Source organism: Hippopotamus amphibius, chromosome 13 (assembly GCF_030028045.1).
Source record: "Hippopotamus amphibius kiboko isolate mHipAmp2 chromosome 13, mHipAmp2.hap2, whole genome shotgun sequence".
Taxonomy (NCBI): Eukaryota; Metazoa; Chordata; class Mammalia; order Artiodactyla; family Hippopotamidae; genus Hippopotamus; species Hippopotamus amphibius.
Window position 1 is genome coordinate 100,633,139 of NC_080198.1, and position 22,961 is coordinate 100,656,099.

Genomic DNA, 22,961 nt, shown 5'->3' on the forward strand with positions numbered 1-22,961 from the left:
CCCTGGAGGCTGGAAGTTCAAGATCAAGGTGTGGGCAGGGCTGGTTCCTCCTGCGGCCTCTCTCCTTGGCGTGTAGACGGCCGTCCTCTCCCTGTGTCTTCACATGGTCACCCCTGTGTGTGTGTCTGCGTCCTGATCTCCTCTTCTCCTAAGGACACCCGTCCGATTGGATCAGGACCCGCGTGTAGGACCTCATTTTACCTTGACCACCTCTATAAAGGCCCATCTCCAAGTACAGTCAAATCCTGAGGTGCTGGGGGTAGGGCTTCGGCACGTGGATTCGGGGACACAGTTCAGCCGTAGCGCCCTACGTGGTCGTTACTTTGGGGAAGAAGGACATGAAGTCCGAGGTGCAGCAGCACCGTGGCTGCAGGGCGAGCCCCGGGACTGCACGTCCTCCTCGCTGAGCTCCCCCAGCTCAGGACGCCGAGGGTGCTCCTGCTCTGGGGCTGCTCTCCTCACGCTGAGGCCAGGTCCGCGTTGCCCTTCCCGTCAGTTCCCCTGGAAGCCCAGCACCCCTGCTGCTTCCTTGGCCGAGTTCAGAGTTTGCGTTCACGAAGCCTGTATCCAGCGTGCTGTTGTTTGATACACGATTTTCTACATGGGATCAGAAATGCACACCGTAAAAAAAACCCTCGGTTACTGAGACGGGCAAGGGAGCAGCTCTGGAAACAACATTTGTTCATTTAATAGGGCTGGAGGGGAGCAGGGACTTTGGTTGTTTTTTTTTTTCCTTTCCTTGTGATGGTTTTTAAAGAATTTCAACTGCAATGACATCACAAGATGAAAAATGGATTTTTCCCTGGCTGGTGGGCTCTGTCTGCTCATACTGTACTGCAGCATTATCTTCACGGCGGTCCACACGTCCTGCCTGCTAAAGGTGGGGTGCCATTGGTCCTGAGTGCGAGTGACGTGTCCACCTCTCCGCTCACCTCTCCCTCCACGGAGCGTGTCATGAGCAGCGCCCTGTGAGGGGCAGAGCGAGGAGACCACCCCTGGTCACAGGGATCCAGAGGGGAGGCACCCCACCCAGGGTAGAGACCCCTGGCTCCTGCCACGGGACGGGGCTGGCCAGGAGCTGCAGCCAGTCCCGGAGCTGGCACGGCGGGCGGGGGTCAGCACGGGCTCAGAGCAGCAGCACGAGCCCCGGGCGGAGACAGGAGGGTGCCCGCGTCTCACGTAGGGAGAGCAGCCCCACCCGATGGAGGGGCTGGGACCATAGCTGTACCTGCCGTCGCTGGGCGCTGGGGCCAAAACGCATCTAGATCCACCCAAGTCATTCTCTTCCTCGTTCATTCATCTGTTTCTTCACTCATTCATTTTTTCCTGCAACTCATTCATTCATTTGTTCATCCACCCACCCACCCACCCACCCGTCCATCAATCCACACCTCCCTCCAGCACTTGCCAAGCACTTCCCCTGTGTGTGGCCTCGAGCTGGGAGCTGGAAACAGATGATTCAGACTTGGTCCCTGACCTCAAAGAGCTTCCAGACTGGCGGGAAGACTGACTACGAACCAGTCAGCACTGTCCAGGGACTTGGGCTATTCATGTGGCAAAGGCAGCGGGTCACATAATTATCTGGCAGATGAGTGACAGCTCGGCAGGGCAGGGGACAGGCCACTCTGGCTCGGACACCAGGCGGGAAGCGAGTCCACTGCCAACACCACATCCGTGTTCACACAGAGGCTGCTGGTCTGTCAGGGGAGTGGGGACACACACCCAGGAAGGACGGACGGAGCTGGGCCCAGGTGTAGTGCCCAGCGGCTATGCTGGGGTTGGGACACCACGTGGGCAGCACGGGGACAGAATGAATCGTCCATGGGGCCCCTGGCCCTCGACGGCCAGGTGTTGAGGGGTGCTCACATACAAAGACCGCGTGACCAGGGCTCCCCCCGAGGGTGGCGTCTGTGCAGCCCAGTATCTGCAGGACGGGCCAGCTTGGAGCCACGTGCAGCTCCTCCTGTGGCCACACTGGTCCCTGGTCCCTGGGCAAGACCCTCTGCCCAGGCGAGAGGGCTGGAGGCCGAGCTGGTCCCGGGCACACGTAGGCAGGTGGGGGGACCACACCCAGTCAGCCTCCATCCTCCATCTCGGCATCTTCGTAAAGCCACAGGCGGGCCCCTCCCCTGCTCGTGGGGCCACTGGCCACCCCACCTTCTCCCCAGAAATCAGGCCCATAGCAGAGGCCGTGGTCCACAGACTCCAAACACATCACAGCGCTGCCCAAGGTCCTGGAAGCGTCCAGATTCCTGGGCCCAGCCCCGAGGGTCCAGGTCAGTGGGCTCAGGACTGCACAGTATGTCAGCTCAATCAGCCGTCAGGACTTTTAAAAAGGAACGAACAACTTTGGTTAAGAAATGCGCCCCAGGCTTCGCAGCAGGGACCACGTGGGACGCGGACCCGGACCCGGGCGCAGGGGAAGGCTCGTCCCCCAGTGGAAGGCTGCCGCCACCCCCCGGCTGCCAGAAGAGACACAGGCCGGGGTCTTTAAGGATGATGACATAGGAAAGGCTCCTGGAAGCTGTGTGGTCCCCGCCGCCACGCCCCCACCCTGTGAAAGCGAGACCCCTTCTGCCCCAGCACCCGAGCCAGTCGCAGACTCCACCCGGCAGGACCCCCGGGCTGAGCCAGCGACTGGGGCAAAGGATGAAGGGCTGAGGAGCTTCAGCCAAGATGGGCCCAGTCCTGCAGCAGGAGCCCGGACGGGGCTAGGGTCCCACGAGAAGGAGGAGGAAGGCGCTTGGATTTGGGGCAGGAGACCCACGAGGCCCACCACACCACAGCAGAGCACGCCCACCTGGCTCAGGCCTGAGAGCCTGGCCCAGCTCTGCTACTTCTGGGCCGTCTGGCCCACAGCAGCGGTTCAGCCTCTCAGGGTCAGTTTTCCCGTCTATAAAATGGGCGCAGCGCAGCTCACCTCACACGGTCAGAGGGTCCCACGAACAAGGAACAGAAAGGTCCAGCAAGCAGTAAGTGCCCCTTAACCTCAGTCCCTGCTACCCACTCATGTGCTCCTGGGGTGTGTGTGCTCCTTCTCTAGGCACGGAAGCTGAGGCTTGGGAAGTCAAGGAACCACCTGCATAATTCCAGAGCTGGAAATTCAGTCCTCAAAAACCGATTCTTGCCCCGGCCCTTCACCTGCTCAGAGGGTCTCTGGGCTCTTGTGGAAAATAAGAGCCGATCCTCTTTGTTCAGCATCTCTGTGCACTGTGGGTGCCACGGCAGGGTGGGGAGGGCACGGGGGCAGCTAATGACAGAGGTCCCGTCCCTCCTGGGCGGATCAGAGGCCGGGGGCATGGAGACGGGGCTTAGAGTAAGAACCCACCCACCAGCCGACGTCCTGACCTGCAACACAAGAGTGACGGGTGGAGACGCCCATCAATCTCCTCCATCTGACTCCAACCCACCCGGGCCCACCGTGCTGCCGGGACCGTCAGGGTGCACAGCGTGGAGGGGCGCGGAGCAATCGCCCCGCGGGGCCGGGTGGCGCTGAGTTCCCTGTAGGAACAAACCCATTCACACGACGAAGTGACAAAGTAACGGGTTACCCAACTGGGAGGTCCGGCCTTAAGGATGACCAGACGTTCAAATCATCATGCACTTTTTTTCCCCTTTTGGAAACATTTCCTTGATGGAAACTACTCGCTCCACACAAGAAAGTAATAAAACTGATTTTCTTTTCCTTCAGAATCTTCAACTATGTCATTCAGATGGTCCATGGTGCAAATTAGTCAGGTTACGATATAATTTACACGAGAAAGTCAAACCAGAGTGAACAGAGAATCAGACTGGCATCACACAGGGCTTAGTGAAGCAGAGCCTCGTAAGAAATCTCAGATGAAGGCAAAACATCACCCGAGCAGAAAATCCCCAGCTACAAGCGGCCAGCTTCATAATCAGCATATGAAAATAGAATGTGCAGAGCTCTAATTATAAAAATGTGCTCAGACCCTCAGGAAGACATGATCATACAGGATAGACCCAAGTCAGCCCCGCCCTTCAGGCGTTCCCTATCCTGATGGGACGCGGGGTTGGGGGGCGGGGGGAATAAGCCAGTCCCACTCTGGGCTCCACAGGACAAACAGCTGGGCGAGGTTAGAGCTGCGGGTTTGGAGAGCGGCAGCCACCTCCGGGGCCTCTAGAACTTGAACTCGAGGTCCACGTCTTCACGGCTTCATCAGATTTAGCCGGTGCGACTACAGCTTTGATTGCAAACTTCCTATGACGGGCTTGTTGACGAATTCCGACCACCACGATGCCCTCTCCAGCACCTTGCTTTCCTGAAGGACAGCGCCCCAGAGGTTTTTATAGAGCTGCAAAAAATGCACACATAACACACACGTCTGTAATAAGAAAGATTTTGAGTGTGCCCATGCAACTGTGAAAAACACAGCAAGTTCTCTCCTGTCACTTCCTGGAAACATTTTAAGGTGATTTAAATTTAATTTACGTCAACATTTCTTTGTCAGTAGAGAACAACTGTGAAAATGTATCTATAAAGGACCATAATGTACATTTATGATGACAATGTCCCGCTTGCCCTTTGCTTTGGAAATTCTCATGGAAGGTGGATCCTGCTAGTCGACGTTTGTCGTCTGCTCCGAAATCTGTCCTCTCGCACCCACGCGGCTGCTGGCTGGCAGGTGGCGGTACACCGAGCAGCAGCGTGACGGCTCGCCGCCTGGGCCACCGGGCCTGGGCACGCACTGTCCCCTTTCTGCCCGCCCCGTCAGGTTGTGCCGACTGGGCCAGCTGGCCGACGCCTCCGGGACCCCAGGGCTGACTGCTTTCAGTCTGTTGCCTCATTTTTCACCTCAGACAAAGGTCGTGAGCGGGACAGGGAGCTGCCTGACTCTTCCCCACTCCCCGCATGGCCAGCGCCCAGGCTGAGGCCCGTGGAGACAGGGAAGTGGCCGGTTTTGTATCTGGCTGATGTTGGCAAATGTGCCTGTTAAGAAGTCCTCTCCCTGCACCCGCTAAACGCACGTAGCAATTCCGCCCATGTCCTGCTGTTCTTGGCTCCCAGGGAGACGCAGAGACAGGCTCTGTGTCCACGGGTCATAAATCTGAGGTGACACTGCACAGCCTGGAGCATGACACTTCATTTCACGATGGTCTCAATCTCCTACAGCTGTGCTTGTTCATCTACTGTGAATTTCTTACCTAGCAGCACCTGGTTCAAACCTCAGCCCTCAACACTGGGAGAAACACATGCTGTGTAAAGCATCCTGTCGGGCGAGGCCTCGACCGGCTCTGGTCTCAGCGTGGAAGCGGGGGCCCCCACCTCGGGATGGGACTGGACGGGACAGCCCACCCCTACTCCTCCATCACGCACCCGCCCACCCGCGATTCAGGGCTGCCTCCCGCAGAGCCGCTTGGCGCCACCCGTTCGGGGCTCAGGCTCCCGTGTGTGCTGCCAGCGGCCCGGAGCCCCGTGTCACAGAGGCCAGCCCCTCTCCTGTGGGCTTGTCAGCCCATCCTTCTTGAGCCCCACTGGGGCCCTGGCCATACCGGGGACCAAGGTTCACTTTTCCCTGCCTTCCGTCCAAACAGTTCACCTCCACCCCAATCCTGGCTCTGCCGCCTCCCAGCTGGGCAACCACAGGAAACCTGCCCGGCTCCTCTGGAGGCTGGGTTTCACCCTGGCAAAGCGGACAGGATAACACACATTGTGGGGGAGGACGCCCAGCCCAGCTCTGCAGCCAGAGGACAGCAGGCGCTCCACAGCTGTACGGTCCCTGCGGTCCTGAGTCGATGGGGGACTCTTCCATCCTGCCCACCCCAGCGCCTGGTACTCCCATCCCAACCCCAGGTGTGGCTTGGGCTGGGCAGAGGTCCAGGCGCCTGCCCCCTGGACTGACGGCAGTGTCCCCTGGGGACAGACGGAGGGCTCCTGTCCCCCTACGTTCAGTCTCCTTTTACACAGAGCCTGGGGCAGCAGGAGATGTCTCAGCAGAAAGAACCCGCAGCCCTGGAACCTCAGCACGTGACTTGAACACTTTGAAACGCCATGTCTCCATGGAAACACAGGGACAACCGCCCACAGGCAGTGCAGTGCCAGGGGCACTGAGCAGACCTGTGGGCATCGTCCAGCACATGGCAGAGGAGGTCACGTAGCGATACCTGTGGATCCGTAATGAGCTCTGCGAGGGTCCCACAGCAGGACAAAGGGGGGGCATCCCTGGGGGCGGAGCTTCAGCTAGAGACCAGAGGAGACCTCTCTGAGGAGGTGGCATTCCGCTTAGAGTGACCAGAAGTGCTCCCAGCGACGGGAGCATAGGTGCAAAGGCCCTGGGGTTGGAGTGAGCCCAGCATGATACAGAAACAGGAGGGCAGTGAGACCGGAGTCCAGAGGGCAGGCAGGAGGAGCACACTGTGAAATGACCCTGGAGAACCAGGCAGAGGGGTGGGCCGTGCAGGCTGGGGGCGTGGGAAGGGATCCGGTGCCGTTTCAGGTGTGGGGGGTGGTGGTTCACGGCTCCGTCAGAGGAGCTGCATGACGAGGTCTGCTTCTTAAGCAACCATTCCAGAGCAGGGGAGGAGGGGGAAGAGAGGTGCTCGGGGAGCCACGTGGAGGGGTGCTGGGGAAGCACAGGTAGAGGGCCGAGGGGTCAGGAGCTAGCGCCAAGAGACGGTCAGGAGACCTGGGAGTGGGGAGTTCCCCAGGAGAGCGTGAAAAGGAGACCGCTGCGGGGCCCGGAGCTTCCAGCAGGCTCGGGCTGACCTTGGCAACACGGCCCAAGAGGGCGGCACCCCCACCGCATTTCCCGGAGAGGGGCAGGCGGGGGGACGGCCAACCTGCCCACGGCCACCCTGACGTCCCCCAGCCACTCCCTCCCCAGCTGCCCACGTGCGGCCAGAGACTCCCGAGCCCTGTCATCGTCTCAGGCTCTGCAATGACGGCCAGCAGGTCCCAGAGCACCCTGGGCTCACAGTCCCGCCCGCAAGGCCCCCCACCCGCCACGGAGGAGGCTGCTCTTTACCTCGCCGTCAGCTCTGCCAATCGGTGAGTCCAGGATGAAGTCGGGAGGGGCGATCACGTCCACCAGGGCAACAGCATCGTCTTTCAGCTGTTAGAAAACAAAGTCTGTACACTTGGCAACTCCCGGCATCTCCATGGCAACCCCTGTGTAACAGAGCCTCCAACCCACTAGCAACGGTAACCCCAGCAGGCGCATGTGGCCCAACTGCTAAAGCACCATCTTCTCGTTGGCCCGGATCACTGGTTCCCCGAGCGTGTGTCTGAATATTTTCACCGTGTTGCTATCCACTCAAGACTTCCAACGCTTTATTTTTTTCCAATAAGGTAGGGACTGCTCGTAAAACTGACGATTCTGTGGCTCATTAACTGGCAACTGTCTTTAGAGGCTTGTCTCTGAACCCTGACTTATCTGGGCAATTACTATTCCAACAGAGGAAAATATGTCCAGAAAAAAATGTGAGCGAAAAAGCATTTATGAGCACCTGGAAAAGCCATCATTCCAACGCGCTTTGGTCTGCAGTAGGTTATTACTTTCCCGTCCCATCATACAAATTTTTCTACAATGTGACAAGTGGAATTTGTACGAGAAGACTCCCAAGAATTTTCTTGAAATGCAGAAAACAATTTTTTTCTTAAAATAATTGTGAGACGCCGTGACTGAACTGAAGAGAACGCAGGAAAAGAGGGCGACTTGAATGATGTACATTAAAGCAATCGCTGAGCAAAGAGTCAGAAGAGCAGAGCAAATGCACCCGCGTCGCGGTTCAGGTGCCGCCCTGCGCGCCCTCAGCACCAGAGTCGGGCCGGGGCGCGGGGGGAGCGGGAGGCGCCTGCCCCACTTCAGGGGGAGACCCCCGCAGAGCAAGGTCCTGGCGAGACCGGGGGTTGGCCAGGTTTCATGCAGGGGGCCCACAGGAGAGAGCCCGGCTCTGTGGGCAGCGGGGTCGCCGTCTCACGCTCGCCCCTGCTGAGACTGGCACGGACACCCCCACAGAGGATGCGCGAGGGAACGGCGGGGCCAGGGAAGGAGCTGGCACCCCCACCTGGCCGACCCCGGCCTCCCCGCGTCAGGACGAGGACCTGGGTCTGCCCGGCGGCTCAGGCTGTGTTCCTGCCCAGGACCGCCCGCCGCTTAGCCCCAGCCGCCAGCTCGGTCTAGGTGCCATGTTTGAGAGCAAGGGAAACGGCTGCTGTATTTTTATAAAGGCCACTCACCTTTGCAGAACGCATGAAGGACCCCCCCGCCGCCCGTCACTGGTTTTACCTTAAGTGAACGTGGCCTGTGTACACAGCACCGTCGCAGGGACGCCCTCACCCAGAGCCCACATGGGGAGAGATGGGCGCTTAGGAAAGGAGCCTGGGGAGAGGCTGGACACCAACACAGAGGCAATGGGAGAGATGGAGTGGCCTGTCACCCGTCATTAGAGACACTGGACAAAATGCACGTCTTACCATCCAAAGCAGAGAAACACCTCCAGCTGCACCGCCCGATATGGCAGCCACGACACATGTGACTGTTTAATTAAAATGAAAGAAAACTAAAAACCCTCAGTCACACCGGCCGCAGTTCTACGGCCAACAGCCCCAGTGGCCAGTGGTGACGCTCCGGACAGCGCAGCCCCAGCACGTCCAGCCCTATAGAAAGCTCCAGTGGACAGGGCGCCACCAGGACACGTCGGGGCGCTGGGGCCATCTGACTTTTCTGGGTGACAAAGGCAGAAGGATGCAATAAAAAAGGAAGATACCACGAAATGAACTTAAATTGAAGGCTAATTTGAAATGCTGGGGAGAATTATCGGTGTCCCTGTAAAAAATACTATTAGAGTGAGCTGAATGCGCACAGATTCTGAAAGAGTCCCCGAAAGTGATGCTTCCTGAAACTTCTGACATAAGCACGTTCTCCTGCAATCTTCCCGGCTGTGCTGACTGCTGCACGCACAGGAGAGAGTGGGAAACTAAGCTCAGTGGATGTTAATACACGGGCATCACATGTAATGCGTAAGGAGATAAGGGGATTTCAACTCACCTGGGCACACAGGGCCAGGATGGCGTTCTCTATCATTTTACCCGCCTGCTCGCCAGAGAAGTAGCCACCTGTAAGCAGAGCACCAGTTACTCTGGGGGCTGCTAGCCTAACTCCTAAATTAGCCACAAACAGCAAGCGGCCTGAAGCAGCTTTCCAAAATAGCCCGTTCTGTGTGAAAATTTCTCACCACTGCTGCCCGAGCCCTGCTGTGACTCCTTCAGAGAAAGGCGCGGGGTTCCCGGGTCCCCCTTCCTGCAGGTTCACTGAGCCTGTGCTGGGAGGTCATGGCCGGGAGCTGGGGAAGCTGAGGCCCAGGAAGGGTGGCTGCGGGGGTTTGGGGGGAGACCCGTGGGGCAGGGCCGACGGGCTGGGCTCCAGGCAGAGCAGAGCACAGCGGTGGTGGGAGGCTGGGCTGGGGGCCGGCAGGGCTGAGGGACAGAGCTGCACCTGGGGGCACACAGGTGTCCAGAGCCACCAGGGGACCCACCTCCTCCTTTGGGCTGTCTAACGGCCCAGAGAAGTGGCCCTTCGAGAACACGTGTGCTGCAGGACTGGCTTTCATGTGACTTCTGCCGTGGAGAATGCTGCCTGCTTACTCAGAGTGGGTGGGCTCCTGCCCCTGTGCCCCGCTGGTCCCCCTGCCCGGGAGCCCTCGTGCACCACCTCCCAGGGGCAACACCAGCCCAAAGGGGGAAAATTTAGGTTCCTGGAAAGGGGGAGGGGAAAAAACTGCCCCTCATACAGCCCAGATATACGCACAGGATGTGAACAGATAAACAGAGAGCTGTAGTACTAACAAGTCATGGGGGTGATTAGGAAACAATAATGAAATACAAAGGTTGAGAAACTCAGGTTTACCCTCTTCCCACCAACCTTCCAGGAGCAGCCCATTCATCACCTCCTCCAGGAAGCCCTCCTGGGTCCCCAGCCTGGGCATTCCCGGGGGTGCTGCCCCAGCGGCCTGGGCTCAGCTCTACGGGCGCCACCCTGACGCTGCTGTGCCTTTTTTCTCGTGGCCTCTGGGCTCCTCATCTGCTCCTCGCTCAGCATGTGGTGAATACTCCGTGAGAGGCAGGAAGGAGCAGCACACGGGGAAAGCAGGAGGTGCCCGGCTCTGGGCCGGGGGCTCACCTCGGTAGAGCAGGGCCGTGTGCTGGTTCAGGGACCACAGGGCGTAGAGGGCGCTGAGTCGCTGGAGCACGGCCCGCAGCGAGGGAGGCACGTGGGGCTGGTGCACGTGCTCGTGGAACTTCCGCACAACTGAGAGCTCCAGGTACGCCAGGGCCAGGGGGCGGCAGTGGTACACCTTCAACAGAGCACAGCGCACCGTGAGCACGCACGCACGCCGAGGTCTGCGAGCCAGCACACCAGTGCAGCGGGGGCCGGCGTGGCCGCGCAGCACCACGGAAAGGCTGCAGGGACACGAGCCCGGCCGCAGCAGCTCTGGGCCTCGGCCCTGGCGACCGCTCTCAGCTCAGTCCCGTCTGGGACGCGGGGTGGCCCCACAGCGGACGCACAGGCACAGCAGGCTTGTCTGGCGCAGCCTGGCATTGCGGAGCAGGGCGTCCCCAGGAGGTGGGGTCCCCGAGGGCACAAGATTGACCCTCTTGCACCCGGGGCCGCAGAGAAGGCTGCTCCTGTGACTCACCTGAAAGTGACGTCAGCTCCTCCACGGGTGTGGCCACGCCCCTGCCTCCCAAGTTTCTAAAGAGACAGGCTTTCTCCCCCACTCTCCTACCTCATCCAGGAGGAAGGGAACGGCTGAACAGGGGCCAAGACGTGCGGCCGTTCCCAGCACTTTTACTCGCGTGTGAATTCTGATGCTGGCTTTGTCTGTGGAAGCGGGAAGTCACGTCGGATCTTTTGGTCCCAGTTTTTTCTGTTTCAACCAATATCCAAAACATCTGCTGCTAATCATGAGCTTTGCTTGTCAGCTTTTCTTTCCCCATCTCTAATTTATTTTCATTAGAACAATGACACACGCATGCCTGACATGTTGTAATAAGCACGTGCTGCTCTTGTAATTAAAAAATAATTCAGCAAGGAGGTGACCAGGGATGGGGCGGGGGGAAGACCCCCGTTCAGTGCCTGCATGACTTTGTCCCAGAACATCAGCCAGTATCAACAGAGCCGGGTCCAGAGGGCGCCCCGGGGAGGCAGGGGCGCGGTCACCGAGGGGGAGGGGCTCTGATTTCAGAGCAAACACAGGGTCGTCATTTCGTCACTTCCAAGGCCAAGGCTCTCCAGGGCCTGCCCAAGACCAGGCACCCCTGGGAGAAAGTTCACCAGGAGGATGCTTCCCCCGCTTTGTGCCAGTCTGCCTGGTCCGACCCCAAGACCCCTCTGGGACTCTGACACCACGAGGACGCACATCCTGTGTCCCTGTGTCCTGCCTGGGGGGCCAACCCCAGGGCCTCAGAGTGGCTCTGTCCCCTTCCCTCTCGCACACGCTGTGGTGTGTGTGCCCTTGGCTTTGGGGGGTGAGGGCTGGGGGAGGCAGGAGGCCTTACAGGAGGGAAGCTGACAAAGCGGAAGAAGGAGGCGGGCAGGGAGTGCCCTCGCCCCTGGGCCAGGCACTAAGCCAAGACCCCCAGTGTACCACCTTGATCCTCCCTGGACCCCACAGATGAAACAAGGTCACGCAATTAGCAAGAGCTGGAGACACACGTGAACCCGGGCGGGTGGGCCCCAGGGTCCGCGCCCTCACTATGTCCCTGGAGCGTGTCGTGACATGGACCCCACCAACACCCCCAAACCTGCTCACACGCTGTGGGCGTCTCCCCCGGGGTGGGGGGTGCGAGTCCCAGAGGCCGGGCTGAGAACGGAATCCAAGCTCTCCACGCTCTCCGCTTTGCTCTCCCCTCTTCAACCATGTGGACTTTCCAGTATTAAATCATGTTGTGTGAATTTTATTTTCCCGTGAAAGCAGCGCACATCACTTTCAGCTGTGGCATCGGCTGGTGCAGGCCTGGAAAGGCGGCCCCGTCTCTGACCTCACCCCCCAAAAAAACGCATCCTGAGGCCCGCCGAGCTTTGCATCACTGATGCAGAAGTGAATCAGGGTCGAGGGGACCAGCTTCCAAATCCACTCAGCTTTTACGAGCATGCACGTGTGGGCGAGCGGCTTCCGTCCCAAGCCCGAGCGTCTTGGTCTGTGAAGTGGGAGTGTGAGGGTGCCAGCCTCCAGGTGCGGCCGTGAGGAGCATCAGACAGCATCTCACCCCCCCAGCGCGTGCTCGGGGTCCTAGGAGCTGCTCTGTGGCGGTGGCTGCTGCCCTACTCCGTCTCAGTCCCAGGAATCGGACACGTGCGAAGCTGCTACCTGTGCTTCTGGGAAACGTTCAGATGAGGCCATCAGCCACCAGGGACACAGGCTTTGGAGGTCTGGCCTCCATGACCTCCTTGTCCACGTCTACACCCGACCCCAGTGATCAGGTGCCAAGGGCGGGTGGGCGGGCTGGCTCTCCTGGCCACTCCCCTGGCCACCCAACCTGCTGCCTGAGAATCTGAATTAACAGCCATAGAGATCACAGTGTGTGGGCAGTACGTGCTGGGCCTGGGTGGTCATGTGGACCCAGGGTGACGGCCACGCCAGGCCACAGGCAGGCAGGAGGCACCTGAAGGGAGCTGTGGCCGAACCGAGATTCCAGGAGCCGCAGAGAGCGGATCCGCTTTCCAGCAGCTGCCCAGCAGCTCCCTGCTCCAGACGGGAGGCTCCACTGACTTGGGGTCCTCGACTGGGGCCAGTGTGCCCCCCGGGGCACACTGGCACCATCAGGAGACAGTTTGGGTTGTCAAAACTCGGGGGTGCTGTGGGCATCGTAATGGGTAGAGGCCTGGCGTGCTGCCGGGCACCCTACAGTGCACAGAAAGGACCCCCGAAATCATGCAGCCCGGACGTCCATGGCGTGAGGGCCTCGCTCCAGCTCCCGCGCCCTCCACGGCCCTCCCACATCCGCACATGCGATGCCCGTCCCTGACTCCTCCCCGACGGCCTGTCCTGGCCATCAGCAGATCTGACCACCGTGTTAACAGATGTGGGCCGGCGCCCACCAAGGGTCCCGCATGGCACCCACTCTGGGGCCACGGTGGGGACGGACACTCAGGGTGGTCCGACGCCGCCCCCCCCATTCCCGAGGCACGAGCTGCTACACAGCCAGTGCGTCTGCTGCTCTGCAATCATGAAAAGCTCCAGACAGAGACCAGCAGTCCCACGTGTGGGGCCAGGAAGGTCCGCTCCCCTCGCCCTACACTGGTCCCAGGGCCAGGCTCCCTTCTTTCCTGAATCCCCACCCCCAACAAACCTCCAGCCCCAGGGAGAAAATTCACATCCAGGTATCAATTTCTCGTGCGCTCTGATTTCTGAGTATACTTGCATTTTAACAAGTAACGAATACCTTAGGCAAAACACAAACTCTGAGCTGTTCAAGTTTGGACATCAGCCGTGCAGTGTGGGGAAAGAGCTGGGCTTGGGGGTCAGTTCGCTTGGGTTCAATGCTGGTCCTGGCAACACCAGGGATGGACCTTGAGGGTATCACGCTAAGTGAAACGAGTCAGATGGAGAAAGACAAACACTACAAACGCTGGATGGTCTCACTGGTTTTTTGGTGGGGGGGCTGCGCCGCGTAGCTTGTGGAACTTCCTGCGACCACGGATCAAACCCGCGCCCCCTGCTTGGGAAGCAGAGTCTCCACCACTGGGCCGCCAGGGAAGTCCGACGCTGTCCTGGCAGAGCCAAGCCGGCGACCTGGGCCATTTCTCTTGGCCCCAGTTTCCTTGTCCGTCACAGAAGATGGCATGAAATGACACATGTAAAGAGCCTACTGTGCGGCAGGAGGGAGGGAAAACACTCCCATTGCACTTCTGGTGCAGATCTCTCTGGAGGGAGGCCCCGGGGATACTTCACCACCCACTGTTTTGGATTTTCTCACCTGCAACAGGTGAGGGTGTTACCCAGCCAAAAAGGGCAATAAGTGCAGTTTTCCTTTTTTTTTTTTTTAAGACCCTGCTGTGTGTGTCTGGCTAGCTGTAGGTAAACAAACAGTAACAGGGGGCTTCCCTGGTGGCGCGGTGGTTAAGAACCCATCCCTGGTCCAGGAAGATCCCAGATGCCTTGGAGCAACAAAGCCCGTGCGCCACGACTGAGCCTGTGCTCTAGAGCCTCTGAGCCACAACTATTGACCCCATGTGCCACAACTACTGAAGCCCGCGTGTCTAGAGCCTGTGCTGCCAACCAGAGAAGCCACCGCAATGAGAAGCCCGCGCACCACAACAAAGAGTAGCTCCTGCTCTCTGCAACGAGAGAAAGCCCGTGTGCAGCAATGAAGACCCAACGCAGCCAAAAAAAAAACCCAAAGAAACAAAAACAGTAATGGGAGTCATTCAGAGCAGGAGCAGGTAAAGAAAAGTTCATCCACTCCCCAGCTGAGTCACAGAGGGAGCACATTTTACATTTTCACAAAAGCAGCCAGTGACCTCCCCGCGGGGGCACAGTAGTTCACACTCTTTGCCGACAGCACCCGGCGTGGCCCCTGTCCATCGGTGGCCACACCCCCCAGCCCAGGTTCACGGTCAGCAACTGCTGCGGCTGCCACCTCGGGCCAGGCTGACCCTCGGTCGGCAGGAACCCTTTCCTACCGTCGGTTGTGTTCGTGATTCCCCAGGCTGGACTCTGCCTCTTGACTTTGCTTGTAGTATCTTTTGCTGTTTAGAAACGGCGAACATACACGTAGGCAGAGCTGACGGTTCTCTCCCGTCTTACTCAAGCAGTCGTCCCACTGAGGTTACGTGAACACTCTCTGAGGTTTTCCTCTCATGCCTGCGGCTGCTCCGATCGCCAGGCGGGCAGGGACCACTCCTCCACAGGACCCTGGACGGCCAGCCCAGGACGCTGAGGCGCTCTCAGCTGTCGGGATGACCCAGCGCTCACTCTTAATGCTCCGTGATCCAGACCAGGCCCGAGAACGCATCCCTCCTCTTGGGTCACCTTCCCTTCCAGTCTACATCACACAGCTCTGGGCCTCTCCCCGGGGACACCTGTCTCGGCTGTACTCAGGATCCAGGCTGTGCGCGCTGGTCCCGCCTGTCTTTTGCCACGTGACTCACTGAAGTGCTGCTACCAAGTTCTTGGTTGAAGGTCTAAACGTGAATCCCTTCTCAAACAACCAAGCCACACACTTGGGTTCCCTGACCTGTCTGCGTGTGCAGGCGGCAGGCGCGGGCCAGCGGGCGTGGGGCTGCTGCAGGACGGCTCGGACGAGACCTGCGGTGACCTCCTGGGCAGCGCTGCGGGACGCGGATGGGGTGGGATGGGCGCCCTCTGTGTCCTCCGTCTCTTCGGGGTCTTAGGTTACAACTCAGGGAGTGTCTCCACTTCCATTCTGATGATCACCTGACGTGCAGAGAAAGGAGGGACGCGGGACGAGCTGTCCCACAGCCAGCAGCGTCCGGGAGACCGAGCGTGCTGTGGCCCCAGCCCACGTGGAAGGACTGTGCTCACGCCTCCTCTCTGGTTCCTGAGCCAAACTAGGCTGAGTTCATTTCTTTCAAGGCGCAGGTTTGATCTTGGTTTATCCGCCCACAGCCAGAGCCTTTCCAATTATGACGCGTCCTCATGTGCTCCTCTCCCTCCCTGGGGCGGGCGTGCCCAGCGGGTCCCTGGACGCCTGCTCTGCTCTGGTGCATCCGCTCAAGGGGGTGATGCTGCCCCTCGCAGCACGGGGGGGGGGGCCTTCAGAGGTGATGGACGGACGTGGCCCCAGGCTCTCAGGGGCAGCTCCAGCGCCCGGCGTCCAAGGAGAAGGGATGCCCCCTGTCTTAGAAGCTTCCTGGGCTACGTTCATCCCAAACGACACCCATCACCGCAGATGCACGGGCCACGGATCACAGCAGAACCAGATCCCACGTGACGTAGTGTTTAGAGCGGCTGTTTTTACACCAGGGATTCCGGACACGAGAGGCAGCCCTGTTCCAGAGTGAGAACCAGGGGCGCCCTTGGGCCCATCCCACCAAGGTCCTTGGAGGGAAGGACGATGACTGAGAAACCAAATGCAGACAGAGTGCCGGTGGGACCTCATGGGAGTCACTGAGCCGTCACCCTGGCGACTGACAGGCCCGGGCCCCACTGTGTGCCCCAGGCTCCCATAACCCTGGTCCCACGTCCTACCAGCGCAGCTCTGGCCACACACTGTCGGGCACCTTAGATACGATGCCCATAACCTCTTTCACACCCGACAAGGGGGCGCCGTGGCCCGAGAGCAAACCGAGGTCACAGGGGCTGAGGACCAGGGCCAGCCATCTCCAGGACGTGCAGCTCAGCGAGGCCTCGACTGCGCGGGAATTAGGAGCAAATCGTTTAAAAAGCAACTTTTCAAACAAACACGTACCTGAGAGTTGTTTCTGGCTTCGAAGTTGCTGCTTCCTGACCATTTCTCTTGGTCTAATTTCTGGTAACTCTCACGGAGCAGGTAACACACCAGCCACTCGTACGCTGCCAGCGGGACTTCAAAACGGAAAAGAGAGAGAAATGGAACCTAGGGCGTCTCACTCTTGTCCAGGACTCTATCCCCATGAGTGAGCAAGGTGGGTCCAGTTTACGGACGTGGAAACGGAGGCTTGGGGAGGCAGACTGTCCTCGACAACCCCCCTCCCCACCCTGGTGGTGGCCGGGCTCGGACCGGCACAGGTGAGGCTATTTCCTGACTCTGCCATGAGGCCAGCCCACGTTCTACATGGTTCTAGCAACCACAGAGTCCACGGGGTCACGGAGCCACTTCTGCAGCAACTGCCTTATTTACGATGAGGGTACACAGTCTGGGTGAAATGCGGATCCAGACAGATGTCAGGGAAACTTTCCAGCGGGGGGGGGGGGGGGGCACCCCGTCCACCTGGCCGCCTAACCCTGGGGCCCTGGACCTCACACCGGCTTTCCAGAGGCCTCGCCCCTCCCCCACCCGCTCCTCACCTGAGCTCTGAAGGGCGGAGGAGAGGAAGCACCACGGCAGGGATGTGGGCGCACAGGGACGGGCGGGAAGGGGCTGGAGGGAGACCCCGTCCTCCTTCCCTGCCCCAGCGCTGTGGCTGCATCTGCGAGTCCTCCTTGTCACAGCGCCACTAGCTCTGAGGACTCAGTGACCTCAGAACACCCTGCCCGGCAGGGCCATTCCCGCCCCTTCTGTTGAGGACACGGTACAAAGAGGTGCCCAGGAATGCAGCGAGGTGGGGGAGGGGGCCTGACCTGGTTGCATGGCTCTGGGTCCACGCTTTCACCCCTGACGCAGGCAGAGCACCCAGAGCCAGGGCGCCCAGGCCTGCGGGACCTGCAGCTGCCCTGGGCTCTGCATTCTCAGGAGGGATCTGGCCTCACTGGGTCTGGGCCCAAAGGCTGGACACAGGACTGGGGTTTCCTTTGATGCTGCACTGCCCGTTCCACAGTAAGACGCCATGCGGTACCCGCTGGGGTCCTGCTGCAGACCCTCGACCATTTCATGCTGTCGTATCCACGAACCCTCACAGCACAGCTGAGAATTTCACGAAAGAGCACATGCTGCATCTCACAGCGCCGAGGAACCGAAGGCTCAGAAGCTGCGAGCAGCCTGCCCGAGCTCACATAGTTCTTCTCGGGGAGCCCAGTGAGGCAGGCAGGGAGGGGACCTGGGACGAGGCACCCCTCCCAGAGTCCTGCCCAGTGGGGTGGCTGGCATGGGGCCCCGCAAAGTCACATCCATGTCCTAACCCCTTGAACCTGTGAACGTGCCCTTATTTGGGCACAGGGCCTTTGCAGATAGAATGATGTTATAACATGGGATCATTCTGGATCAGGGGGGCCCTGAATCCAATGAGAAAGAAGAAAAGGGCAGACACAGAGGGGAGGCTGTGCGAAGAGAGGCAGAGACGGGGGGGGAGTATGGCCACAAGCCCAGGGACGCCTTTGTCCCCACGGGCTGCAGAGATGAGGAGGGACCCTCCCCGGAGCCTCTGGAGGGAGCGCGGCCCTGCCCACACCTGGGCTCCCCTCCAGAACTAGAGAGAACGGCTTCCTGCTGCTTTCATAGCCAGTGTGCCGCAGGAAGTCCACACACCAGCAGCCCAGGGGCTGGCCTTCAGGACATCCCTGAAAACTCAGATGGACACTGGAAGCCAGCGCTGATGCCGTGGGGACCCACTCCGCCACACGCGTGTCCCAGGGTCTTTGTGGCTCAACTCTTCCTGCCGGATGGACCGTCACCAAGATGGTAACAGGTGGACGCCACGGAGACTCAGATTTTCCATGATTTATTTATGCAGAAACAAAACCCGAGGAAGTTGCTGAGGCCAGCAGCCTCTAGGGCTGATTCCTGACCTGAGCCAGAGGCCCCGCCACCCATGACGCAGCAACCACGGCCCCACCAGGCTGTTCCCAGATGCTGCCTGGGCAGGCGACCCTCTGCAGAAGGGACCCGGCTCTCAGAGGGCCCTGCAAGCTGGAGCTTTGGTGCCTGAGGTCAGCAGCCAGTTCACAGCTTGCTCGGGGCTCCAGGTGAGAAGCAAGCTTGATACATGAGCCGCTGAAACATTTTTCTTTAGAAACTCCACTTTTGGCTGTTAATTTTTCACAAACAAGTGGGTCACGTTGCTCTGTGTCCCCATGGAAGGGCAGAGCCCCCGGCGAGCACACGAAGGCTCGATCACAGCAGCGGCGTGTGGACCACTCGGAGAGTCCATCTGGGTGTGAAGGGGCATCGAAGGGTCACCGGGGAACTGGCACAGGTGGGCAGTAACGCTCTTGCCTGGGGGCTGCGGACTGCCCAGGACAAATGCTGCTTCAACTTCAGTCCTCAAGTCCCTCCGGGCTCCTGGGCCACAAATGGCCTTTGAGGTGCTGCCCCACGGGGCCTCCTCGCGGCTCCCCCAGCTGCCCCCCCTGCACCCGTCGAGGGCCCTGAGCACTGCCTGCCTCCCCACGTGCGGCCCCTCCCCTCCCAGGCTCGCTCCCAGGGCAGCCGCTGTCACTGCACTCGGAGGTCAGCTGACCCTGCACGGCTCCTTAGCCCCGGGGCTTCCTGCCATGCCCACCGGGCCTCCACTCAAGGTGGGACACCTGAACTCCCAGCCTCACCAGCACCCACCTCAGGGGGGAGGGTCTCGCCCAGCCCTCCACTGAAAGTGCCATTCAAGCCGTCCCATCCACCACCTGACCACCTCCCCTACCCTCCCCCGGCCCCACCCCCACCCCTCCAGCGCGGCCTCTGCACCGGGCTCTGGTGTCCTGGCTGGTCTCCCGAGCCCAGCCTCGCTCTGCACCTTCCAAAGTGGAGCTCTGACCCAGGTGCACCCCAGAAAGCAAGGCTTGGCAACCTGGCCCCAGGTCCTCGGCTGGCATGCAGCCTCAGGTGTGGGCGCCCCTTGCTCTCCAACCTGCCCAGCCCATGCCTCCTGCAGGGCTGACTGCTCCCCAAACACGGCTCTGAAACTCCAAGACCCACCTTGCCAACTGGCTTCCTGGGAAACAGCTAAACGCACCCTGCAGGGCTCACTCTGCACGGTGCCCAAGGGAGTGCTCAGAACGCTGAGCCCGCAGCACACGGCAGCCAGCCCCTAGCGAGAGCTCAGCACGGGGGGCAGCATTCTCTCCCGATAAGTGACAGGGGAAGCTGAGGCTCAGAGAGGTCCAGCATCTAGCCCCAGTTCACACAGCTGACTCCGGAGCCTGAGCTCCAACCTCTGGGCAGCGCGCTGACCGCACCACATACCCCTCTGAACACGTGATGCTATACAGCCCTACTGTCCTGTGTATACACACAGCAGTCAGAGCAGCCAACATGCGGAAGTCCAATTATTTAATACTTCTGCGAATGGGCCAACTAAGGGAGAGAACTGGACCTCGCCTTATGAAGGGACGTGCGGATCCTCAGCGCTCAGGACCACTTGTTAAACCCATCCTCGGCGCACACGCACCCTCACACCCTCCGCGCACAAATCACAGGAACTGGACAGAGAGCCACCCCGCCCCTCCCTCTCCAAATAAACAATTTAATCCTTGAAGCTAAAACCTCCTGACCGTGCAAACAGCCCTCACTCAATACTGGAATGGTCTTGAGGGTTCAGCCCTACAGAGCCCCAGGGTCACATGTCATTTAAGTAATTTTTGCCAAAGACACAGTTGAGACAAAGCCTGGTCCCGAGAGGGGGGATCTGATGATCAGACGCCCTGGCAACGAGCAACTGGCCGCGGGCCGTGGGCTTCCTTCTCCGCGGGGAGAGTGTCGTCAGCGCTGGAGGCCGAGCCCCTTGTGCCAAATGAATTTTGCTTGTGTTCTTTCCTCCAGAAAATGTTTTCACTTTGTTGGAACGAGCAAAAAATTAGAGCACTCACGGGAAAAACAGATGTCGCCGCCCTGGCTTTCCTCCTGATGCTGGGGGGCAAGACAGCCTCTGCGGCCGCAGGTCCGGCGTGCAGGGCAGGGACACAGCAGGCGCCGTGGACACGTCCGGAAGCTGGCAGATCACGTGTTTACATCCTGACTTTACAGTGGGGGGCGGTTTTAGGGGAAAAAATCCCGGTGGAGTCGATGTTATTAGAAGGATTAGGTCATTTCCAGGGACTTCCAGGAGCAGTATTTGGGGAGCTCTGTAACCATCAGAAAGAAGTCTTCAAGTGTGTCCCCTGCATCCTCTTAGCACTTTAAAAAGGGAGATAAAGAAGGTGACCGTGTCAGAAAAGTGGTCACAGAGGGCTGTGAGGGAGACAAGCCATGACTCGCAGCAGCATTTCTGGTCGATGATGATGGAGACGACAGAGGAGAGGTGGCTGGGAAGCCAGCCCAGGCTGGGTCTGACGCCTGCTCCGGCCACTGACGTGGACTGGGGTGGACCAGGCGGCCGCAGCCTCCTCTCCTGGAGTCGTGAGCAGCGGGGCAGCCCGGCGGGGGCCCCCAGGGACGGCACATGCAGTGTCCACAGCTGCTGATGCCCTGGTGTGTCATGTGCTCTCCGTCCTCCAAGTAAGGGAGGGGGCAGCTCCTTCACCTGGAGGACCTGGTGACCCGCCTCCAGGGGACACAAACACCCCATAAAGCCAGGTGCCCTCCTGCCACGCCAAAGGCTCTCCACTAACAGCATTCTGTGGAACGCAGGACATCTCAACAGCGGTTTCTGTGATTAAAACTGCAAGCGTAACACTGTGGGGGGCCAGGAGCAGACCCAGCGCCCCTTGATCTCTGGCAGATGGGCTGGGGACAGTGCACCCTGGAGACAGGGAGGGAGTGTATTTACCTGAGGAGTCCAAGCAGTCCTCAGGGCTGTAACCTGCAAACCTCTGGCCAAGGATGTTGGGATAGGCTTCCAGAAAGTCCACGGTCTTCAGTGGGCTCTCGATGCGGGCACCACCTAGGAGCACAGCCAGTGACTCTGGGGAGAACCAGGGAACCCCCCCCCCCCGGGGGGGGGCATGTCCAGCAGAGGGAGCCCACTGGCCCTAGCCCCACACTTCGGAAGCTGGTCCATCCCCACCTCATCACACATTTCCTTCCTGCAAACACAGGGTCCGTCCTGACAGAAGAGCTAACTTGAGGGGACCTGGGACTCGCACCCTCCCACCCCCAAAGGGGCTGCAGGGGCGCCGGCTGCCTCACCTTGGTCCCGGCACGCCAGCAGGCTGAGCAGGTAGTTACTGGTCTGCTGCAGCAGGACGTTGTTGTCGCCTTCGTACGTGCAGTTCGGGTCGTTGTCGTCTCTGAGGCTGCCCAGACGGTTCACTGAAAGGAGGCCCCGGCATTCTCGTCACTGGGGCTGCACGTATGAGATGTGCCCCCTGCCCCTCGACGACTGGGACTCTGAGGTCCCAGGTCCAGCTTGACCGGATGAAGCAGTCCTGCCCTGTTCCAAGTGCCAGCTCCACCCCTGACCCCTCCACCCCCAGCCCTTTCGATCCAGCTGCTCCCTCTTTAAGGACATACTGGTGACACCTCCAAGGTCCCCAGGAATGGAAGCGGGCAGCTGCCCGTGCAGCCCTAGTGCTGTGCTCGAGAAGCAGCCACATCATCAGTGTCCCCATCACTATCATGAGCCTCTCAGGTCACTGACAGAGCTGACTACCTGGGTGGGGGAAGGGCGCCCTTCTTCCTTTCCCAACTGAAGGAACCCTTCCTTTGACACAAGACATTTCAAATATCTGAAAACAACTCTCATTTCTCTCTTGTCTTTCCTACCAGTGAAATAACCCAATTCCTTTGCAGATTTTATAAAATATGCTTCCCGATCCTCACCTCCTGGGTCTCCCATCCTCTGATGGAGAATGTTCTCCAAATGTGAGGCTGAGATGGGAGAAAGGATAGGACCCTAACTTCTCACACTCACGTACTGCTGTGAACAGCCCAAGAGGGTGTAAGATGTCCTGTAGCAGACTCAAGGCTTGTGGTCACCTATGACACCCTGATCGTCTTCCCCTGACTTGCTGCCCCATGCTACAGTTAGACCACTGAACCTGAAGGGCTGAGAGCGACCTTAGGGAAATGATTTGCAATTGATATATAAATCTAGATGAAGGGTTTTACATTTAGCCCTGCTGAGTTGGGCCTCACTGGCTTCAGCCCAGTTTGTATTATGTGATGACACTTGCTTCAGTCATTTTTGTTGTCTGTAGGGCTGCGTGAGTCAAGTTCCTCGTTCTAAACTATTTATAGCGTCTCTATGAGCTATGACAACAAACAACAACTACAAAGGGCACTGCACAGAGGACGAAACACACAGATGAGTAACTTCTGCGGCCCCATGGTGACTCACACGTCAGTATCGCGGAGTGTGGAGGAGGGGAGGGGCCCCGCCGCCCCCGCAGGAAGAGTAATGGGTCACATCCTCCATGAAAGCGCACAGTTATCTACGGAACGTCACCGAGATGTGCAAACTCCACAAGCGCCTGAAAGGCTTCTGGAGGAATAAACTGTCAAGGTCTCTGCCAGTGCTGCTGTGGCC

At 59.4% G+C, this 22,961-nt stretch overlaps 1 protein-coding gene across 12 annotated transcripts in view; it reads right to left on the minus strand.

The window, feature by feature from the left end:
* Positions 1-3,662: 3,662 nt before the first annotated feature.
* The window catches only part of ACOX3 (acyl-CoA oxidase 3, pristanoyl), a 52,022-nt gene continuing 32,723 nt past the window's right edge, over positions 3,663-22,961 (minus strand). For 7 of the 12 annotated variants that reach the window (XM_057706788.1, XM_057706787.1, XM_057706793.1 and 4 more), the window contains 7 exons: positions 21,623-21,745; positions 21,264-21,377; positions 16,397-16,512; positions 10,143-10,317; positions 9,012-9,079; positions 6,987-7,073; positions 3,663-4,316 (listed from right to left, as the gene is read on the minus strand). In XM_057706788.1, the coding sequence (XP_057562771.1) occupies positions 4,200-4,316; positions 6,987-7,073; positions 9,012-9,079; positions 10,143-10,317; positions 16,397-16,512; positions 21,264-21,377; positions 21,623-21,745 (800 nt within the window). In that variant the 3' untranslated portion in view covers positions 3,663-4,199. The other 5 variants (XM_057706791.1, XM_057706792.1, XM_057706794.1 and 2 more) reach the window with 5 other exon arrangements.